This window comes from Mycteria americana, chromosome 15 (genome assembly GCF_035582795.1).
Source record: "Mycteria americana isolate JAX WOST 10 ecotype Jacksonville Zoo and Gardens chromosome 15, USCA_MyAme_1.0, whole genome shotgun sequence".
NCBI classification, from domain to species: Eukaryota; Metazoa; Chordata; class Aves; order Ciconiiformes; family Ciconiidae; genus Mycteria; species Mycteria americana.
The window spans coordinates 3405746-3427238 of NC_134379.1; the positions used below are offsets into that span (position 1 = coordinate 3405746).

Genomic DNA, 21493 nt, shown 5'->3' on the forward strand with positions numbered 1-21493 from the left:
ACTGCATTTCCTACTGATAATGCCTTTGAGTTATGGCTAGATACAAATACTATAGTGCTTTAAAATGATCCTGCTTGGTGGAATATTTTTATATGAGGTTAAATCTTTGTAGTTTAAGAACTCAGTACATACTTGACTATTTGGCTCAAAACCTAACTTCAGTTTAAGAATGTAGGGCATGAATAATACTCTGAGAGGTAGTTCCTGTTAGAAATAAAAGGTTAGAGTGAAATAAATAAATAAAAATTACAAATGGATTACCAAGGCAATTACAGGGTACCTGGTACATGCAATTCATCCTGACAAATTAGGTGGGTTTCCTTTGGTTTAAGAACAATGTTGTTATGGGAGTGATGCATTAAATGTGTTGCTGGGGTGTATGGCATAAATATGAAATATTCATGGATGTGATTTGCTTTTCCCACTGGTGAATAAATCATACACAGCATTTTCCTAAAATGAGAAGTTAGGTTTCCACATGTACCAGTCCGGGAGCGGCATTCATTGGGGAATCTATTCATGTGAATCCACTTACCTGGCCTAAGTTTTCAGATGTGGCTGCACAGTGATGTATCTTATTTGCTTATGCTGTCTCTAATTTGTCCGAGCATAGAGATGAAGAAACTACTCAATCAAGGTAGTCAAGAGGAATTTTATCACCAAGCTCATCGGGGCCAAGATTTCACCTGTAGTTTTCCACCTGTCCTCTCCAGTACTGTTCGGGTAGTTTAGCTTATTGTACTGTTCTGGTGACGTTCTGGAGTAGTGGGCAACCTCGGGAAAAAGAGAGTAAGGTAAAGCTACATTACAGGGGTTGGTTTATTACTAATTCCTGGAAGATATAAAATGTGAAAGGAACTTAAGGCTGCTTGAACTTCATCACATCTATCCCTCCAGAAGGGTAAATATATTTATAAGGGAAAAAAAAAAAAAATCCCAAGTGATGTCCCAGAACACAGATAATTCAGAGAATGCTTCCGGAATGTTTAATTTTTGCTAAGTGAAAAGAGTGATGATAGCTCTTTTGAGCATGAAGATGCTAGCATTCTCTAAGCAAGCCACTTTAGATTAGGCCTAAAGTGCAAGTATGTTTTTCAAAATTAAAGTGTTGTTATCAACAGTAACAGCATGCAGTGAAAAAACACTGCCCTTCACTTCAACTTTTCAATTAGAACAGTGGGTAATGTGTGCTGTCAGTGTGAAGTAGATACAATATGTTTGTCCTGCACACAACAGGAGAGTGAATAGGAACATCTGGCCATAGCCTCAGTAAAATTGCAAAGGCATCTGTTTACCTCTCGGCTCTGTGACACTGATGGTTTCAAGCTTAAAATATACAGATTACTTTATCTGTGGCCTAATTTACACTGCTACATAAAAGCTACTTGCCTCAGAACCATCTACAGTCAATCTGAGTTACACTAAGATAAATGCAAAGATGGAAATAGTGCTAAAAAGGCTGTGCATTTGTCATCTTATGTTAGCAGAGAACTTAGAAGAACATTACCCAGTGTTCAAAATTGCTTCTTAAAGAGCTAAGAATTGCTACTAGCACACATCTATGTCATATATGTACAAAAATATATTTTAATTAATTTCCTCACTAAATTGCATTTTTGCTGTGAAGCTGATAATTGTTTTAGCAGAAATTGATAGGAAATTAATAGTCTATTTTTGTCATCTTAAAAATATGAGTTCACCAGAGCTCAATATTTTCATTTCGTATTTCCTTTTTCTGATCTTTAAAGGCTCTTTTTGATTTTTAAAATTGTATTACAGAAGACTTACGCTTTGTTTACCCTTTTATTTGCAAGGCCAAATTTTCCTGATCATATTCGTTTCCAACGCTGTTACCATCTCAAATTTTCATGGTGGTTTGCATTCCTGTAGTTGGCTTATTTAAGAGTTTGCCAGAATTGATACTCATCAGGTTTATAGTTATCAGCGTGAAAAGACATTTTAAAGATATTTTGGATGCTTCATTTACTGAAATAACTTATTTTTCGAAAGTTCATATTTAGACTTGCACTGGGAGCCAACACCTAGAGGAAAATCTGAATATTTGAGATTATTGTTAGTTAGACACACCGTCTGTATTCTCTGTGCCTTTTGGAAGTAGGCATGGAACTGAGAAGCTTCTGTGTCTGTGTGTATATCTGCACATAAACATACATACAGATACATATCTCATACACACCTATTATTTCATGTATATGAGGTTGTTCATTGCAAGCAAACACCCTTCTATTGTAATTGTCGGAGTTTTGGTTAAATGAATATATATATGGGTGTGTGTAGCTGCCCTTCCAAACTCCACGCGTTGCACGTATATGTTTATATTGCATCTGCGTAGCAGTGAGTGGGACCCGGGCTGTTCAGCGTCTCACGGCGCACTTCACATTGCTCTCTGTTACAAATCTTGTTGCTTTCCAGCAAGATGGTCTCTGCCAGCGCTATCCTCAGATATGCCAACAGTAATTATGAGCTTTGATTTGAAATACGGTTCGCACTATATCCATGTGAAGCAGCGCTGTTTAATGTGTGAACTTTTAGACAGCAGCCGTAACAAAGCTCTAACAGCTTGCTTTTAAAAAGTGCATGCCTTGACCTGGTCAGGATTGAGGTTATCTGGGGAAGGTAGGCTTTCGGTTCCTCTGTCTACTCCGTGTAGATGCAGACAGAAACGTGTTCCCCTGTTCGTTACACCGCAGGGGTAGCTTTTTAGCGTTTGAGTTATAGTGTGTATTTCATAATGGCAAGGGGAGGAATGAAACAGGATCGGGTGAAGCGATAGCCAGGATGGAGTGTCAGTCTTCAGAACAGTTTAAGAACTGGGGTGCAGTGTCCTCAAGCTGGTGGTTCAAGGGCTTTCAAGGCTCCACAAGAAGCTCTCGGCTTTGGCTAGAGCATCGCTCTCTAGCGAAGGCATTCCAAATTTTCCCTTGTTCAGTGTTCCTCCGAACTGATGGCACAAAACACTCTTTTTGCTTGAGAACAGCAGGATTCTGGGGGTTCAGTGTACTGAAGGAACCATTCAATATATTGCAGTTTTTTGTTAAGCATTTCCCCATCTTCCCACAGGTCGAAATAGTGACTCACACCGGGCCTCATCGACGCCTGTGGATGGGCCCACAGTTCCAGTTCAAAACGATCCATCCCTCAGGCCAAACGACCGTCATTTCATCCAGTTCTTCAGTGCTGCAGTCGCACGGTCCAAGTGATACCCCGCAGCCTCTTCTGGACTTTGATACAGACGATCTTGATCTCAACAGTCTCAGGTAAAAATAAAACCAATTTCCAAGCAGTTTCACTTTTGCTGTCTGAATAACTTGCCTCGTGCTTAAATGAGGCCATCTGTGTAGAATCTCTAATAGTTTTCGTCAAGCTTGTCCAGATGAAAGTCTTAGAAGAGCGTGTGACTCAACAACAATAAAAATTCATCCAGGCCAAGCAGGTTAGATTCCTTTCTGCTGCCTCTTCTTGGGTAAATGACAGTGAAAGACAGTACAAAGTCTGGTGGCCTTGCTCAGCGTTGTCTTGGCTTTCACAGTTTCTGCATTGCTTAATAAATTCATTTTCTCAGACATGAGTGGGAGCTTTATGCCATAGATTTAGATGCTGACTGTGAAGTGGTCAGTGTGCTGGAACAGTAAGTGAACTTCTGGAATGTTTTTCCCCTCCCTGTTTTTTTCCCCCTTCCTTTGCTTCCTTCCTTGTAATTCTTTTTCATATATTTAATTGATCTGGTTTTGGGCATTGGGTGATTTGAAACTGAGGTCAGGGAGGGGGCCTAGGGAAGGGAAGGAAGGAGAGTGAAGGTAAATGTGGGTTTATATTTCCTGATAGCTAGTGATTTTGTAGAAGTGCTTTATGGACCATGTGTTTCTGTGTCCTGCCCAGTAACGCTCAAGATTTAACGAGTTTCCATGCTTCTGACTCTGCATGTGATTTGAAGTCCAAAGTTCTGTGGTATGGACTTGGAGTGTTTGGGACTTTGTCTGAACCTCTTACGAGTAAAACAAGAGAGATGGATAATATGACTAATCCCATTAAAACTGGGCAGATTGTCCTTGGACTGAAAGTACATGGTTTTGAAATGTGTGATTTCTCTCCACACATAATTACTCCCATAAGTAAGGATATAGCTGTCAAATATATTAATTTTTTTTATTGTATATATGTATACATATGCAGAAAGCAAGCAGAATTTTTTAAAAATGAATGTAGATATATGTTACAAAAGGAATAGACAATTACAAATGTGTCTTTTCTCCTAAACGGACGAAGAAAATGCTGCTGTTCAGGAGGGCGATAGAGGCTTTTTAACCAGTTTGGGTAGAGTGAGCTTTTTCCTTTGAAGCTTTCTGAGAGCTCATGTCTGAGACCTAGTTTGGGGATACTCACTTTGTGTAGAGTCTCAATCTGTCTCTGGATGGATTACCCAGATCTTAGCTCCACAAAGCAACGGAAAACAGAAGTTTTCAACAGTTGGCTGATTTAAAAATAAATAGTTGCTTAATTGGTTCAGCTGATTCAGGTTTGTGATTTAATTACAGCCCTCAGGAGCAGTGATCTTGACACAGGTGGTAACTATAACTTCTTATTTAGGATTCAGCCAGTTCGTTCAGAACCTGTTAGCATGCCGGGGTCATCGCGTCCAGTTTCTGATCGCAGAGGAGTTTCAACAGTGATTGATGCTACCTCAGGTAGAAACATGTTGATTTCATGTTTTCTTTGATATTCATGCACTCATCAATCTTGTCTTTTTTTGTCTGGTAACATGTTTACTAACCATTGCCGTATACTTAAAAGGAGATCATGATTTTCAGCTGCACAATAGGGTAAGTGCTGGCTTATATAAATACTTACTGAAAGCTACCATAATGATGACTTTTTTTTTTCCTCTTACCCCTCAAATCTGAAGTCACAGCATTGTGGTAAGGTATGAACACAGTATTTACATTAAGTTTAACATGAGCTATAGAATGCTAAAGACTGCCTAAACTAGAAAGCAGAACATTTGCAAATACTAACACTGAAATGCTTTTATTAATGAATGCCTAAAGCACAGAATATTACAGTTCCATCTCATTTATAAAATAGCTTTCATTGAAATGTAATCATAAACGTAATTGATTTCTGTGAACAGTCAAGACAACAGGATAGTTTATCTAATGTTTGTGTAAAAGGCACATTTTCACTACTCTGCTCTAAAAGAGTGTGTAAATTTAATACTACATTGGTTATGTTAATATCAACATAGTAATATATATACTATAAAGTTTTCTTCTTTTTTTCTCGGTGGCGGGGTATAGTCTGTATAAAGAAACAAGGACAGCAGAGCTTTATATTCTAGTACAGCTGTATAGCCTCTGAAGGGTCCACACAGCAGGATTTTGTCAAATAAAATCTCTCACAAGTAGAATTATTAAACACACAGCATTAGTCAAACAGTCAAGTCGGAGAGGATTTTAATCTTTAGTGATTTGAAAATCCCTGGAGACTGCTGATTGGATTGAGGTTAAACTGTAAAAAGAGACTGTAACACATAAAGAAACTGGTTTCTGAAGGTTGTTTCGAAGAGAGTTAAAATAAAAGCTCCTGTTCCAGACTCTGTTTGCTATTGATATAAATTCTGGGTCCAAGATATTGTATTGTTTGCCAAATTAATGTATTTGGGTATTACAGGATATTTCTTAGATGTGTTTATAACTGAGTTCAATAATAACTGAATTTATTTTGGGTATTGAGGATTGTCATTATAAATTCTATTTTCAAATATTTAAAACTTGTTAAATTAATTCACATTGAGCTTAGACAAACGTCTGATGCTGGTTATTTAAAGGGAATTTTATTTGTTTTAGTACATGGCAAAGTAATTTTGAAAATAAGTGTTTGATACCCAAGAAAACATAAATGCATCAGTTAGGATTTTTTTGGACAAGTTCATCTATGCCTATTACCCCGAAAAGGCTGAAAGCTTGAGTTATAGGGGTGCTTCTGTCTGGTTATCTGACACTTCAGATTTAGAGTGATTAATGGCATAGCTGTTCTTCACTATCAACATGACTATGCCAGCTGATACGGATAGAGATACCTGGCTTATCAGGATTGTGGGGTTTTTTTTCTTTTTCCTCTTGTGTATGAACGGAGCAGTGCCATTGCCTATAGTGGGGATGCGTATTAATTCTGAAACATAACCATTCTGTAACCATAACGCATTCTAAAACTGTGTTATTCCATCTACAATAGAAACAATGAACCACGTAGGACCGTACCTCTTCTATGCTAAACAACCCTTCCTGTAGCGTGGATGGGGCCTTAATATGAAATGGCTCATGTGAATGTGATGAAGCTCTATTGGTAATGCCTTTAACATGTGTGTCCATATTAAAATTGCCAAAGTCAACTGTATACATTGTTATGACACTGAAAATATATTTACTGTACAGCAGTGACTCAGTTTTGTTATAACACCTCATAAGTTTCTTATAAACAATACATGGATTTTGTTAGGGACATGCTGATAGCAGTATTTTATTTAACCTCACTGCCAGACAGTTTGGATTTGAATTGATTTTTGATTCAGGAACTTTACCATCTATTTGCAGTTTTCATATTGCCTGATCCTTGTCCTTTCCCATGCAGAAATTATTGCTCCAAATGTAGGGTAGATATGCCAGATTGTGTGTGATGGTATAGGTGTGTGAATTCTGTTATGGAGTAAAGGAGACACAAGAAAAAACATGCACTGTTTTTTGAGATCTCATGCTATTCTTGTAACCGAGCCCAGCAAAGGGAAGAAGAGTATTTTATGCTTACTTTGTTTTCTTCCCACCTTTGAGATGTGCAGAAAATGACATTAAGCTCAGCTCTGAACCTGCAGGTTTTATTTTAAATGCTGTTCACGTACAACATTGCATTTTTTGTGTTATAGTCCACTACTGTAAGTATTCTAATTTCCTGCTATTACCAAGGCATGCCCTAAATGGCTTACATTCTTCATGGAAAACAAATTTATTGGAAAATACGTTTTTAGGTTTGAAGGATTTTAAGTAGGTCATAAATTTTTACTACCTAAGCTGAACCAGGAAGTGATTCTTCAGTTATGACCCATGCATTCAAGTCTGTTGCACTTTATGAAGATGCTTATCTGGCTGTTTGATTGCCTGTTGCTTAGAGATGCGACCAGCGTGGCGCCTCTTCTTATCTAACTCCATCACTTTTTCTTCCTATCAAAAGATTTCAAGTACATGTTTATCATCTCCCATTGTTCTTCTGACATTCTTGATAGTTTCCTTCCTTCTCCCCCCTTGGTGACAACTCTCAAATTTGTGTAATTTTTTTAATAGTGATTTTTCACATGCCTGTAGAACTATGGTGTACTAATGACAATATTCTCTCACAAGATCATTTGCAAAAATCTTCATTTAAAAAGTACAAAACTCCAATACATGAAAATCAGTCATGAAAATTTGCAATGGCATTTTCAAGGTGGATGGCTGTACCTGTAAAGATTACGTGGATAAATGTAAAAAATGTGTATTTCAATATGGTTATCTCGACTTAAAATTCTGCTAAGATATTCTCTGTTAGTGGTTTTTGGGTTTGTTTGTTTGTTTGTTTGTTTAATCAAATCTTTAAGAAAAGTTTGCAGAAATGTAGTCACCTAAAGCTACTGGACATTTGTCCCTCAATGCACACATTTTAGTCATATGCATCATAGAGAGAATATACCCTCAAGGATTAAATGCACTGTAATTCCAGATGCTATTCCAGACTGACAGTTAGAAACGTTAAAGGGACAACGCTGAGTTTAAAGCTGTATAAAGCAGGAAGCCTTTAATAATAATGCAGCAAAAGGACCACTACTGTACACATAGTAAATGCACGCCGTGTGTAGCAAGCAGGAGTGTGTGCTCGTGTGTCCGTCCTTTCCGAAGAAGTGCTGAGGCTGTCTGCTGGTTGCGTTGGGTTTAACAAAGGTGGGGTAACTCTTAGTAAGTCAGGTTATGTTTTAAGACTTTATTTAGGCACCAGGGATGGAAGAGAAACCTTGCAAGTGCCCTGTCTGCAGGACATGCTGCAGCTGAAGGTCATGCTCTTTACACAACCAACCCAACCAACCCTGTGACAGAAATCTGTAGTGTGACAACAACAAAAAAAATAGTTCTTGCGGAATGAGCTGGCTCTATTTCAGAAGACCACTCTACAGGCATGACTTGAAAACTTTACATTACCTGTATGCATTGAATGCTGTTCCGTTCTTTGATGTGACTAGCTTTAGATATGATTTTCAGCTAGGTGAGGATATCTACGGAATGATGGAGACTCATCTAGAAAATATAAGCATACGCTAGACAGGTAATTGAATATTTCCAGGCACCTTTCTGAATTTTTATACTATAATCCGTGGATGAATGATGCATGTCATATATGTTACATACCCGAAAATCAAACCTTATAGAACTCTATTACTACTAAATAATGCAGAAATTAAAAGGTCTAGGAAGGTTAGGATACCTGTATGGAACAACAACTCTGAACTTTCAGAAACAGAAAACCTCTAGAGAAAGGATTTTGCAGCAGTTCCTGATCACAGTAAATTTGATCGCACAGCTGCATTGAGTCTGTAAGGGCAAGCGTTTCCCTTAAACTGTAACAAATGTGCTGAAGGGCTCAGGTACTCAGGTATGCTCAGTCATAGCTGTTAATTCAATCCTGCTCAGTTAAAAAAAAGTGTGCGCATCTGTGTGTGTGTTTATGAAAAGCCTTGTTTATTCCCTCATACAAAGAGGTTTTTGACACTTATCCGTCAGTCGAGTAATGATTTTGTTGCATTGTCAGCAGAGTAGGAAAGTGTTGACAAAGAAGTTGTCTGATCTCTGGTTTGCATCAGCCTTTTCCTTGCCTGTGTGGAGGAGGTCTCAATTCCTTTCTTGCTTAGGACAAATACTGAAGTTAGAGTGGGAAGGATTTTAATGGATAAAATTAAATTGTAGGAGAAGAAGATCCTGAGCTTTTTTTTTTTCTCTTTGTGTGTGGTGCGGGGGGGAACCTTTATGTTCTTTTCTAGAACCTGGCATGTGCTGCGCTTCTTAGGGATGCGCGCATCATTTTTTAATGAAGATTGTTTATTACTGTTGTATGAAACTCTGACAATACTAAGCTCTCTTCTGGTTACTTCAATCAATGCCCACTTAAAATTGGCTTGTAATTTAGTACTTCCCTTTCTTTTGTGTGCGACTGGCTGGGCACGGACAGATAGCTTGTTGCCTGCAGAGGGTTTAATGAACAGAAGAATTGACTTGGGTTTTGTGGGGGATGGAGTTTGCCTCCCCTCCCTCCCTCCCCTCTGCCTGTGAAGGATCTTTTATTGTTCATCACCACACCTGTGAGATAGGGACCATGGGACAAATTTTTACTGTCCAGCAATGCTCTCACTCGGAATTTAATAAACACTTCTGCTGTCACACCTTAAACCATCTGAGCTCTTTTCTGTTGTATGTGCGATGAAATATTTATTCCCAAATGCTGTACAGCAGAAGGTGCTGCCTTGGAGTAGTGGAGATCAGTTATTCAGGTAGTAAAGATGTGTGAATGCAGCTGGCAGATGAAGTCACCAACATTATGAATTCCCAGGCTGTCCTTATTGCCACAGGCAATAACTGACAGGCCTGAGCGGCCGCTGGTTTCCCATTACGGGTGCTGGTAGGGCCCGGGGAGTCTTGGCGTCACGGATACTTGAGCTGCCCTGCTCGAGTGGAGCCGGCCAGCGCTGGAGGGTCCTCGTTGCAGAGAGATGTAATCAATATGGTCTGGAGTCCTTGACCTGAACCTGTAATTACCTGGATGGTATAAAGGTAGTTTGTTGTTGCAGATAGAGATTCTACTCAGATCCTCCGAGTATAATGCTGAGCTTTGAAGCCAAGGAAGAGGTTTGGCCCTTGGTCTATTCTTCGCAGCAGCTGAGAGGTTTTAATAATGGTCATCTAACAAGCTGTTCTTGGAGGGCATCACCGGTTTAGTAACAGCAAACACACGTACCCAGCACTGCTTGTTTTGTACTTCTACATTCTGTCAGCTTAAATTTAAATGAGTTTAAATTATGGTTCTTTCCTGGAATAACTTCTGAGCAAATTTTGTTAATATGATATCTATGGAAAACACTTATTATGTTACTTATTTGAAAAGCATCTTATGTATTATTCCTAGAATAGTGATAGATCGTGGGATATACTTAGGGGTTTTTTGTTTTCTCGGTGCAATAGCACACGCTTGCATGCGCTCGTACTCTCTCCATCCTGTTCGTCTATCTTGCTAAATATGGGTGTGTGCGTGAGCTGCATGATACAAATTTCTCATACTTAGAATTTTTTCAACTTGATCTATTTAATCTAATTTGAGAAAATGTTATCTCATGATTTTTGAAGAGACCCTTAAGACAGAACTGACTTCAACAGGCTCCAAGATGCCAACGCAGTATACATGATTACCTCTAGAAACAGCTATGCCCTATAGACTATGGATATGTGAAGAGAAATTAAAATGACCTGACACTACTGACTGGGCACTTGCTGCTGGATCATTGCCTGGCTTGGGAAAAGACTCAGCTGCAGGGATACATGGAGTAGCATTAATGTCTTGAAACACTGGTGGGTGTTTTCTGTAGGCAGAAGTATACTGGAGAGGCAGGGCATGGGAACAGTGACTGAAAGGCAGCAGAATCGTTATATACTGATTTGTTTTTGCCTCCCTATGATGGTTGTGGGTGGGTTAGGCTGTCGGTTCTGGAGACGGGAACTCACTCTGTGCAGCGTGACGTAGTGATGTGCGGTAGCTGCTACCCTGGTAATGACAGAAGGGACTGTAACTCCTCATCCGAGTTTGCCTTTGGCTCACCTGAGGAGGCTCGTAGTAATTGAAGCAATTGATCTCTTCCAAGATGGTTGTGCTTTGACACGTAAGTGTCCACCAGCTAAAAAAAATGCTGCAACATGCAAGTTAGTTTCACAGATGCAAGTGAAAATCAAAAATCACCAATTTCCAGACACTGCTGTGTTAGGCTGAATTTGACTTCAAGCAGCTTAAGTTACTCAAGGTGCTTAATCCCCCAAAGGCTGATCACGTTGTTCATCTTGCTAACGTGATTTTTGATAGTTCACAGGGAACTTTGACAAACAAGAAACCTAGCAATTTCCATGTTGATGTCATAGCTAGACGAAAGCATAACTGTGACCTAACCAACATAATAACCAAATACAAGGTAATGGGGTTTTTCTTTATATATGAAGATAAGTTGCAGTGAGGCCTCCGGGGGCCACGTTAATGGTCATTGGTGCAGTCCTCTTGCTCAAAGACAGTTGTTCTCATGTCACACAACCCACTTGACGCGTGTACCAGTGGTCCATTAATGCAGACAGTGGAGTGTCTTATTGCTGAAGTGTTACATACTAACTTGCAGTTGGGGAAGCCACCTTCAGTTCATATAATGGTTTGTCAGTTGAAAAATAGCAGCGTGCTAGAACGTGGTCTGGTCCGAGCGTATAAGCGCCTTCTGTTTGTTTATGGGGAGAAAAAAATCCAAAATGCACAATAGGTATTTTGTGTATCGGTGGCTAACGCGAACTCACTCTGAACATAAGATTGTTGTACGTACCCCTTAATTGTCTTTCATTAACAGTTGTTGCTAATGTTCTGCATAGGTAGCTTTAAAGTTCCGAGGAAGTGGAAAGTGTTGATTCTAATCGTATCTGACACCACAGTCTTCTATGGAACAGCACATGAGCTGAGATTCCCGATGGGCTCCTGTAGGATACAATATTTATTATAGCTTGAGATCTAAGAGCTCCTAGCTACTGTTAAACTTACAAGAGATCCAGAAACCTCGGTGTCTGTACTTGTGTTTTTATAGATTGCACAGAAATAACACACCGTATGGTATTCGCAAAGAAGCGTGTACGTTGACATTTCTGCTCTTTTTATACAGTGCTTAAAGGAATCGTTTTACAAATCTTGATATTTTTGTGTGTCATATATTCTAAGCTCATCTATTAATCTAGACTGAAATGTTCTTAAAATGGTATTAGATGTGGAAGTTAAAAGAAGAGTATTTGAACATCCGTCTCCAAATGAATTTTAGAGTCAGTATTGTTTCAGGGAAAGCTTTCATTTAGAAACAGTTTTCCAGTTTATAATAGAGACATTCTTATTTAATGATTTCACTAAATGAGGCTATCCTTCAAAGTATTTGCTCACCATTTTCCATGTTTGCGTTGAAAAAACTCTAGATATGCTTCATTACTTCTTGTTTCAAGCGTATCTCCTCCACTTTGGACTGCAGTCTCTGTCAGACACTAGGTTTTTAATCATCAGGTTTGTTTGCTGGTTCTAGCCCTCTTGAGATCTTCCAACTTGTCCTCTCCTGCTTTCAGGAACTGTTCCAGAACATCGGCCCTTGTCCTCAGGGCCCTGCAGACTCTTCCTTTTGTCTTTCGGCTTCCTCCTGCCTGTAAAATACCAGAAGAGGCTTGATGTCCATGTCCCTAGAGCACAGCAACCACCCGAATACGATAGGTTGTGATGGCCTCTTTAGAGCAATTACATCTGTAGGTGTAAAACTGGGCATGAAGCAGTCTCCAAGAATGTTTTTGGGGTTTGGTTTTCCAAGAACAGTTGGAAGTGATGTGGCAGCTGCTAAGCAATGTCTCCTGGTTTCATAGTGAATGCTGATTTTTTTTTTTTTTTTTTTTTATTCTCCATTAGATGGCAAAAATAGCTTTTAAAAATAAGTATGGTGGTTTGTGTTTGATTTTTGCTTTTTTCCCAAGTAGTGAGATAATAGTGCTGTATTTTAAATTAAAACACTCTGCACAAAAAGGAAGGAGAAGCTGAGGACGGAGTTGATAAGCTGCTGGTTTACTGCGCGGCCGTTGAGCTCTCAGCGGTGCAGTGTGCGAGTTGGCCACCTGCGTCGTATTGAAAGTAATTTCTGGTATGAATCGCTGATTTTCTTCTCACTTGTATTTCCTCATACTACTGATAATATATTGGTTTGTGGATAATACTTTACTGTGTAATAATATGTGTGACACTTCTTAATATTTCCAGAGCCACAAAAACTTGTTCTTTTATAAGTCACCAGAGGTTTAATATCTGATTTCAGAGTTCATCTGGTGCAACCCACTGCTCGTGGTGGAAAGACTCTACACAAACTCTGTACACAGACTATGTCTGGGTCGATACCGAAGTAGCTCTAAACAAGAGCTCTGGTCCTCACATGTGTGTTTTCTTCATGTAATGTCAGCATATGCACCTATTTTCACCATTGTTAATCCAAAATCAGCAGGTTTGAGCTATTGTTCATTAGAGTGTAATATGGATGAGTGAGCAGAAGCGTGGGTTTAGGTATATGCCATATAAAACTGAGCTATTTGGCATGATAAATTAGCCCGGCATTCGATCTGTTTTAAGGTGGAGTTTAATACCTTGAGGGTGTTATAATCACAGCCTCCTCACCCTGTCTTCTCCTTGGTGAAGTAAGGATGTTCTCTGCTGGAAATAAACATTTATATCTACGTTGAAATATAGTCTGTTGGTACTTACTTGTATATATTTTATTGCCTCAATGACGTAAGGGGTAAAAAAAAACAGATGGAAAATATTTTGGTTTTCTTAATTATCCAATGCTGTGAAATACCCATCGGCTTGCAGTTGTCTTGGCTCCTCCCCCTGCCTTGGACTCCATCCCTGGCGTGATCCCAGCCAGTTTTTAATAGTGCTTTATCTGCTGCTTGCATTGCTTTTAACGTTCACTTTTTATTAGAACCAAAGCTAAATTGGGTGCCGGTTAGTACTCTAGCTATGGGTGGAGTGCTACAAAAAGCTAAAGCCGGTGCCAGCAAGCAGCCGCTGCAGAGAGCGGCCGGCGCGTGGGGTGAGCCGGGAAGGAGAGCGCGGGGTGAGAGGAGCCCCTGTTTGCCGCCCTCCTCCTCCTCGGCCGGTTCCCGTGTGCCAGTACGGAGTCGCTGGCAGTGCCTCCAGCTGTTGGGGCTCTGCAAATAGGGGATCTCTTGCGGTCTTGACCGCTGCTGGGGACAGCCTGCCTGGGGCTCGCCTCCTTCCAAAAAGAACGCAGAGTCTTAAAGGGAGCACGTAAAGCCAAGTACTTCGCGTACATAAACCTTCTGGTGCTATTCCCCTTGTAAAGGTGAAAACAAGCAGGTCACAGTCAGTAAATGACAGAAAGCAGACTTGGGATTATTCACATCATTAGCACAGGATTTCTCCAGATAAGAGAAGCAGTATATGAGCCTCTATTGCCCCGAGGCTGTCTTTCGTTTACTGCGCAGGGCGTGGTCCTTTAAAATGGAGCAAGAACAGGGAAAAGAAAAAGGTGGTAATATGACTAACATATGGTTTTTGCTGGAGTTTGGCCACAGATTTAAGGCCTCGGAGTGGATTCCTGGGGCCTTCATATGCTATCCCAAAACCAACACGAAAGCCGTTCCAAATATATTTTATAAAGCTCTGTGATTGTAATAGTCCTATCAAAAATCCTATATCCCCAGGTCAAGTGGGGTGCAGGCCCTCCTCTTCTGAAATCCCAGGCTTGCCAAGTTTCTCCTGCCTGATATTTCCCTCCAGCGACAGCGGGCAACCGTTTGTGCCTCTTGCGCAGGGTGCACCGTGTAGAATACCTGTAGGGGCGTCCAGCACAGCTGCTTTCCCTTGAGCTCACATCTGCTCGGAGAGAGTGGGACCTACACGCGCTCGCTTGCCTGGGCTTTTGTCCCAGATGCAGCTGGCCCTGGCTGTGTACAACCCACCTGTATTTCTGGATAAATCGTAGAATTTGCTAGGCTTTGGCACAGAGGCCAAACGCTTGCTCGTGAGTATCTGGTTGGGTTTGAGCATTAGTTTTGGTAACTGGCTCTGTCGTCGTCTCTTGCATTACTTTTCCTTCACTCCAAGTTACGGTGCTATTGATGTGAGAAACGCAGTACAGGAACTGGAAGCTCTGTAATTCGTAGCCTCTTTTAATGTTGGAACCCTGCAAGAAGTCCTGACTATACCGCTCCAGGAAAGGAGGCCTCTGGAAAGATAGTACGTACGTGGTTTTGCCTTGATACAAAAAAGCAGTAGAAGCCACTGTTGTAGTAAGGGTCTTGCTAGCTCTTTGCTACCAGGACAATTGCCGTTAACTGAATTTGCATTAATTGAAAAAGTAGCTCTTCAGACATTCACCTATCTTGTTTACAGCATGAATGCAGAGCAAATCACTGTGTGCTATGCTGTTTGGCCATCACTTAAAATATGTTTTAAAAGTCAGCATAACATTCTCTAAACTTACTTGTGATTGAATGTTGAATTTAGTAATGGACCATAGATCATCTACCAGGTTAGTTGTGTTGCTGGTGGATTTTTTTACTAAACAGAAAGTTGCCATGAAAGAATTTGGAGAAGAGGAGAAATACTTGTGTGTTAGTCTTTTGGTTTTGGTGTTCCTATTTAAGCTTTAAAAAAAAAAAAAAAAAAGGCAGCAACAAACAGTATACAGTGAAACACTTACATGGTAGTATATTTTACCACTGAAGTCAGATAAAAAATTCACTATATCATAAGCGAACCATTTCCCCCTTGATTTGTGTCCAAAATATGAGGAAAAATCTTGCAGATGCATTATGCATTTTACAAAAGAACATATGCATGCATTTAAATCATTTACATTTCATCTTTGCTTTCTCTTATTTTTAACCCATATTATAGTGAATGACAGCATGTTTGGAAAACCGAGGTTGAAAGCAAAGTTTAAACTTTCATGCACAATAAGCTGAACGGCAAGCAGTGCTTCACTATTTCATGATTTTATTTGAAAGTTTTGCTGATGCCTTTTCCTTTCTCTCCAATGAAACATGTGACTGAAACTTTGGGAACCTGGCTTGCAAAAAAAAAAAAATTATACTGCGGTTGGTTTGTGCTAGTCTTACAGTGCCTGCCAAGAAGGAGAATCCATCCTTACTGAAGCAGGTTCTCAGGAGAATGCGCAACCATGTGCTTAAAGATGCTCTGGATCAGGGCTCAGGAAGACTATTAATTGTTGATTGTTCGGCAGTATCAAATATTCCTCATGCTATAAAATCCTTTTCGATGGGGGGTGCGGAGGGGAGGATCGAGGGACACCAGCTCTATCTGATGTAAAACCCTGACATGACTACTTTTCAGCACCACCCTGCTGTTTCTTAAATCGGCAACTTTTAACTGATCCGCTTATACAGTGAAAAAGAATTTGAATTGTGGGTATGATGTTTTGTTTAATGTCATCAGCAGGCACCACTTCCCCATAGCTGTGAGTGGACAAATAAAATTCAGCTTTATTGGCCTAGTTGTAGCCTTTTAATAACACTTCAGTGAAAGATTGTGCATGCCATGAAGTGCTGAACGCGTGCTCTAAAGTGATGTAATGTGACTGAGGTACAGTGATACGGCAGATGGGCAGCAGCCTCTAACGCAGGTGAGGGCGTGCGCGCGGTCCGCTCTCCCTCTACCAGGGGCTCGGGGAGCCGGGCTGTCGAGGGTAGCGGAACGGCCGAAGCACCGTGCGGCTGTACCTGCGTGATGCTCGGGAGCGGCGTTTGTCACCTTCCCCGTGGCCCTGGCTGTGCCACCCGTGGGCCGGCTCCCCGCAGAGCTGCCCGGCGGTCTCGGCACGGCACCCTCCCGCTCTAGCGGTGACAAGACCACGGTGCCGAGTCCCGAGCTAGCTCTGCGTGGAGCCAGCTACAGTTTATTAGCTTAGGCTCCGTGCCACGCAGAGACAGATAAACCGCTTGCAGACAGCGGCTGGCCCTCGATCAGGGTAGCTGAGCTTGGGCCCGTTTGTGCGTGCTGACCGCGTGGGACTTCTGGGGTTGTCAGTGAGAGTTTGGCACGTGTAGCGGCTGCAGGATTTGTTTGTAAGTGTAGATTTGAAAGTTAGGTACTTACACGTGCCTCTTAGATTCAGAGCTCAAAACGCAGAGTAACTTTCATCCCTAACAGCTTGCAGAAACTTTTCCTTGTTGTCTTCACCTCCCAGGCTCTCTGTAAGAGTTAAACCCAGAGCTCTTCATTTATTTTGCTAGTAGAGATTGACTTATAATTGAGGATATCACGTGGAGGGCCTGCAACTTATTTGTATATCCATCCTTCCATGTTTAAAACCAAGTCAAGAAACTAATGAGGTTACAAAAATATTGCTGATCCTGAAGCAAATATAGTTGGAGAACATATGCTTTGGTTTTACATTTCTGCCTTTAAAAGGTGACACGTCCCGTGTTTGTCATTTAATTTAACATTCTATATATTTTTAAACGCCTGTATGATTTGAAATCTCCAGATGCCATGCTTTATGCTAAATGAGGTTGACAGTTCAGTGATGTGGAAGGCCATTATCTCACCTTTGTGCTTCTAAACTACAGCCACTTGCCTTTGCCTGTTCATAATGCATTTACCGCATTACAGCGTAGGAATTTTTAACACCTATTGAAAGCATTAATTAGGTATGCCATACTGATGAGCACTTTAAGAGAAGCGAAAAGCAAGAACTGATGCCGTTCTTCAGGTTCCTATTTCTCCCATTGCTTGTACTGGGGATTCAGTAAATGATGAACTCCAGTAATAAATGCTGCCTGGGATACTCTGTATTATGTATTGCTGTACTCTCAAATTTCACAATGAACAGCAATGATCTGTATTAGTTTTCTGGGACTTAGGTGGTATCTCTAATATGCTACTGGAAAGCAAGCGTAAGGTGGTCCCATGTCAGTGGTAGCTTGGGGAGATGTTCCTCAGGTGATCGGTGTAAGCAAGATAACGTGGACTTCCAAACCACACTGTGGGAAGTCCGCTGGATTTTCACACGTGCAGTAGGGTCATTTCCCTAAATGCTGCGTTCACTCACGTTATGACTAATGTATCCTAAAGGAATATGATTTCATCAAAAAAAGTGATTTAAAAATAAAATAGTGGCATTGTAGAGGTTTATCTTGAGGCTGATTGACTCGGGAATGTTACTCCCATTTTTAAGTAGATTTATTGATATTATGCGTTCTCTCCTGATGTTTAGTCATTAGTGAAAGGGATTTGTGTATTTCCACAAACTTCTGTTAACATAAAAGCACCGGCACAAAGTCTTAGCAGCCAAGAATGCAAGTTTAAAAAAAAAAGTTCCAAGTGGTTCCATCTTGGTGTTGGGGATCAATATAATCCCATTCCCATAGATTGAAATCCCTTTAAGAATGTGCAAATTCCCTATGTTTTGTCCTTTTAAAGGGAAATTGGTTTCATTTCTTCAGATTATTGTGGTGTAATTTCAGAGGATAAGGAGTACCCATAGAAATAAAAATCTCCCTATTCCCCAGCTGCACTCGAGCAGTGATGCCCCGGCTGCTGACGAGCCGTGCTGTCCCCCCGCAGTCGCTGCGAGCGCCGATGCCACGTATGTGCTTCTGTCCATACCCCATCCTGTGCCTGAAGCGTAAGGCCAAGCGGGCAGGTTACAGCTCTCGCCTCTCCTTCTTCACCCAGCGGATCTGTTCCCAACCAAGATGCATGGCGTGTCTCGATAAACAGCTCTAAATGGCTCTATCACTACCAACCCGTGCTATCTATAAACCAATAAACCAAAATTCAGACGTTTGTATCCTCTTACCGTTGTCCTGAGTCAGCAGGTCTCCTACAGAATCATTTTTCTATAAACTTGGAAAATGGATAGTCATTACTTAGACTGTTAAAGTTCAGTAATACAAGAATAAGTCATAAATATGTCACTTGTATCTTAAAAGCTAACCAGCTAGAAACTCTCCCTCTTGTCTAATCTGGCCTCCAGTGCCTTTGATCACCATTTTCTCCTCTTTCTCAGCACCACAGCTAACTTCTTAGTTTTCCACATTTTCCTTTGCCATTGTGACAGTGTTCTGCTGCAGATTACAGCTGTGCTTAGGCACCATAAGGTTTATATGATTAGTCAGCATTTGGTTTCCATATATAGCAAAAGTACGTCTGGAGAAAATATTCTTATACATATTTCCAGGCAATGGGATCAAAGAGCTGTCTAGGTTCGCAATTTTAATTTATCTCTTCTTGCTTGCTGTATAAGGAACATCAAAAAGAATCTGTGTTTGCAGGAGGGAAGGGAGCCTTTTGCTGTGTAGCTTTGGGAGCTCCATTCATCCAGGCCAGCTCCAAATCCTGGCCTTTCTTCCTCCATAGCGTTGCCGAGATGTGAACTTTGGTTTTCATGCCTTCATGTCTATCCAGGCGTGACTTCTTTCTTTTTTCGAGTCCTGTGACCTCTCCCATTCTTGTTTCATTGATACTCAGAATTACCCCTCGTCTCCATCGGTCCCAATCGCAGCTGCTGAGCTCATCTTCCTCCTTTGTCGCAGCGGTTCCGTAGTTCTCAATCCTTGTGTTGGCTCCTCTTCTGCCGTAACACGTGCAAAGCTTGTACGCTTGCATCTAAGCATTTGAATGCTTATTCCTATCTCATCTTTGGTTTTTTTGGTAATTACCCCCACCATCTCTTCGTATTCGTCGTACCTCTCGGTGTTTGCTTCTACACAAGAAGCACATCCTTCAGGTGCCAACTCTCAAAACATGCAGAACATTTCCGAAGCTCTTCCTCTGCCGTGATGTCCACCAGAGGTGTGACAACTAACAGCGCTTCGAGTTAGGTCTGTGCAATGAGTTGCGTGCGTAGGTTTATATTATCATATTAGGTGCTGTATTGATGTCAATGTTTCTTGCAGCTCAATTAGATCCTTTTTTCTGTATCTTTCATTAGATTCTTACGGCCACAATTTGTAAACTTTTACGTTTTCACAGTGCGCAGCAGCGTGGGCTCTGCTGGAGAAAGCCATAGGTAATTGTCATTTGTATACTATTGTCATTAGTATATTAGTATAATATACTAATATAACTAATTGTCATTAGTATATTAGTATTGTAAGCAGTATACTTTAATTATATAAATCCATATAACATTTTCATATGAGTAAATTTTCTGAAATATTAGTAAGTGTAGTAAGCCAAGACATTTGAGACCTTTTTGCATCACGTTTTTAGAAAGACCTTTTTTCTGCTGATAGAAGATCTGCATTAGAAAAAGAAAAAAAAAAATCTATAATTAGTTTGATTTCAGTCATCTACTCAACATTTCGAAGCTACTTGCCAAATGATCCCAGGTGTGGGATTGCAGCAGGTAATTTCCTGCGATGTATGTGTGCGGATGATTTTCTGTGTTAGAAGATAATATCGGCTCACCTGGCCTCTCGGTGACAGAGAAATCCTTTGTTTATTCATTTAGTAGGCAGATTAACCCTAATGAATATGGCTTCCTGGAAATAGATACAGAGGACAATAGCAAAGTGAGGAGTGGGGAGAAATGGGGCGAATTCCCTTTTCTTTCTTCACTTTTAAATAATGGTAGCTTTCATAGCAGGCTGTTTTAAATCAGAAAGGAACGTGAAATATGTCAACCAGAAATTCTTGATTTTAAACAAAATCTTTTCTTTTGTGGTTCAAAGAGGTGCTGGGGCTTTCGTAGTAAGTCTGGTACAATTCTGCCCTATTGAATCTGTTTGAATGCTTTGTCCTGTCAAAAAGTAGGATAAAGTGGGCATCCGTGATACTTGCATTGAATGACACTTAAGTCCTCATAGTTGGAGGACCTCGGTGTGCGTTTTATGTGGTTACTCTTCACTGGCTTGTGGAATATGGGGGTTTTATATTATTATTTCTGTGAACTAGGGGTTAATAATGTAACCTTCCATTGAAATAGATCATAAATTGTACTAGGCAACCAGAGAAAAGCGTTAGAGTCTTAATGGCTTAAATGATTTCATTCTATTTCTCTTTGTTTCGTGGGAATAAAACTGTGGAATGGTGCATTAACATATACGTTGTGTTTATGTTACCTGAGTATAGCTGTATTATAAAAGATGACAATGTTCATACAAGGGTTAGGCTGCATGTCTTCCCCCCCCCCCCCCCGGTCATTCTCATGAGCTGACACAGAAAGCTTCAGGAAGGCATTGCGAACAGTACAGTTTCTTGTGTTCCTGTTGCATGTGTTCTGCATGAGGTCCGTATGAGGCTTACGAAAGGCTGTACTATTATCACTTTTATTTAAATAAACGAGGAGTAATTTCTCAGATGTTGTTGACGTGACATTGGACTGTTGCTCGCAACACAGTGTGAGTATCTGCCTGGAAGAGTAGTGGAGGTGAATCCAAAGCCCTAAGAAACTGAGGGAAAGATGGTCATTGACTTTTTAGGGATATAAATCAGGCTTGTCCTGGTATTACATGCAGATTCGCTGCGGTACCGCTCAGTTTGTTTGAACGGCGTAAATTAACTTATTCAAGCTCAAAGAGGGAATAATGTGATGGTGAATTAAGTTGTGTGTATGTTAGTATTTATGGTTTGTTTTTTTTTTTTTAATGCATACACA

The 21493-nt window shown here is 40.6% G+C and overlaps 1 protein-coding gene across 9 annotated transcripts in view; it reads left to right on the plus strand.

Moving 5' to 3' along the window:
• The window catches only part of BCAS3 (BCAS3 microtubule associated cell migration factor), a 378393-nt gene that overhangs the window by 171890 nt on the left and 185010 nt on the right, over positions 1 to 21493 (plus strand). For all 9 annotated transcript variants that reach the window (XM_075517892.1, XM_075517894.1, XM_075517888.1 and 6 more), the window contains 2 exons: positions 3082 to 3278; positions 4609 to 4706. In XM_075517892.1, coding sequence (XP_075374007.1) covers positions 3082 to 3278; positions 4609 to 4706 — 295 coding nt within the window. The remainder of the gene's footprint in view (positions 1 to 3081; positions 3279 to 4608; positions 4707 to 21493) is intronic.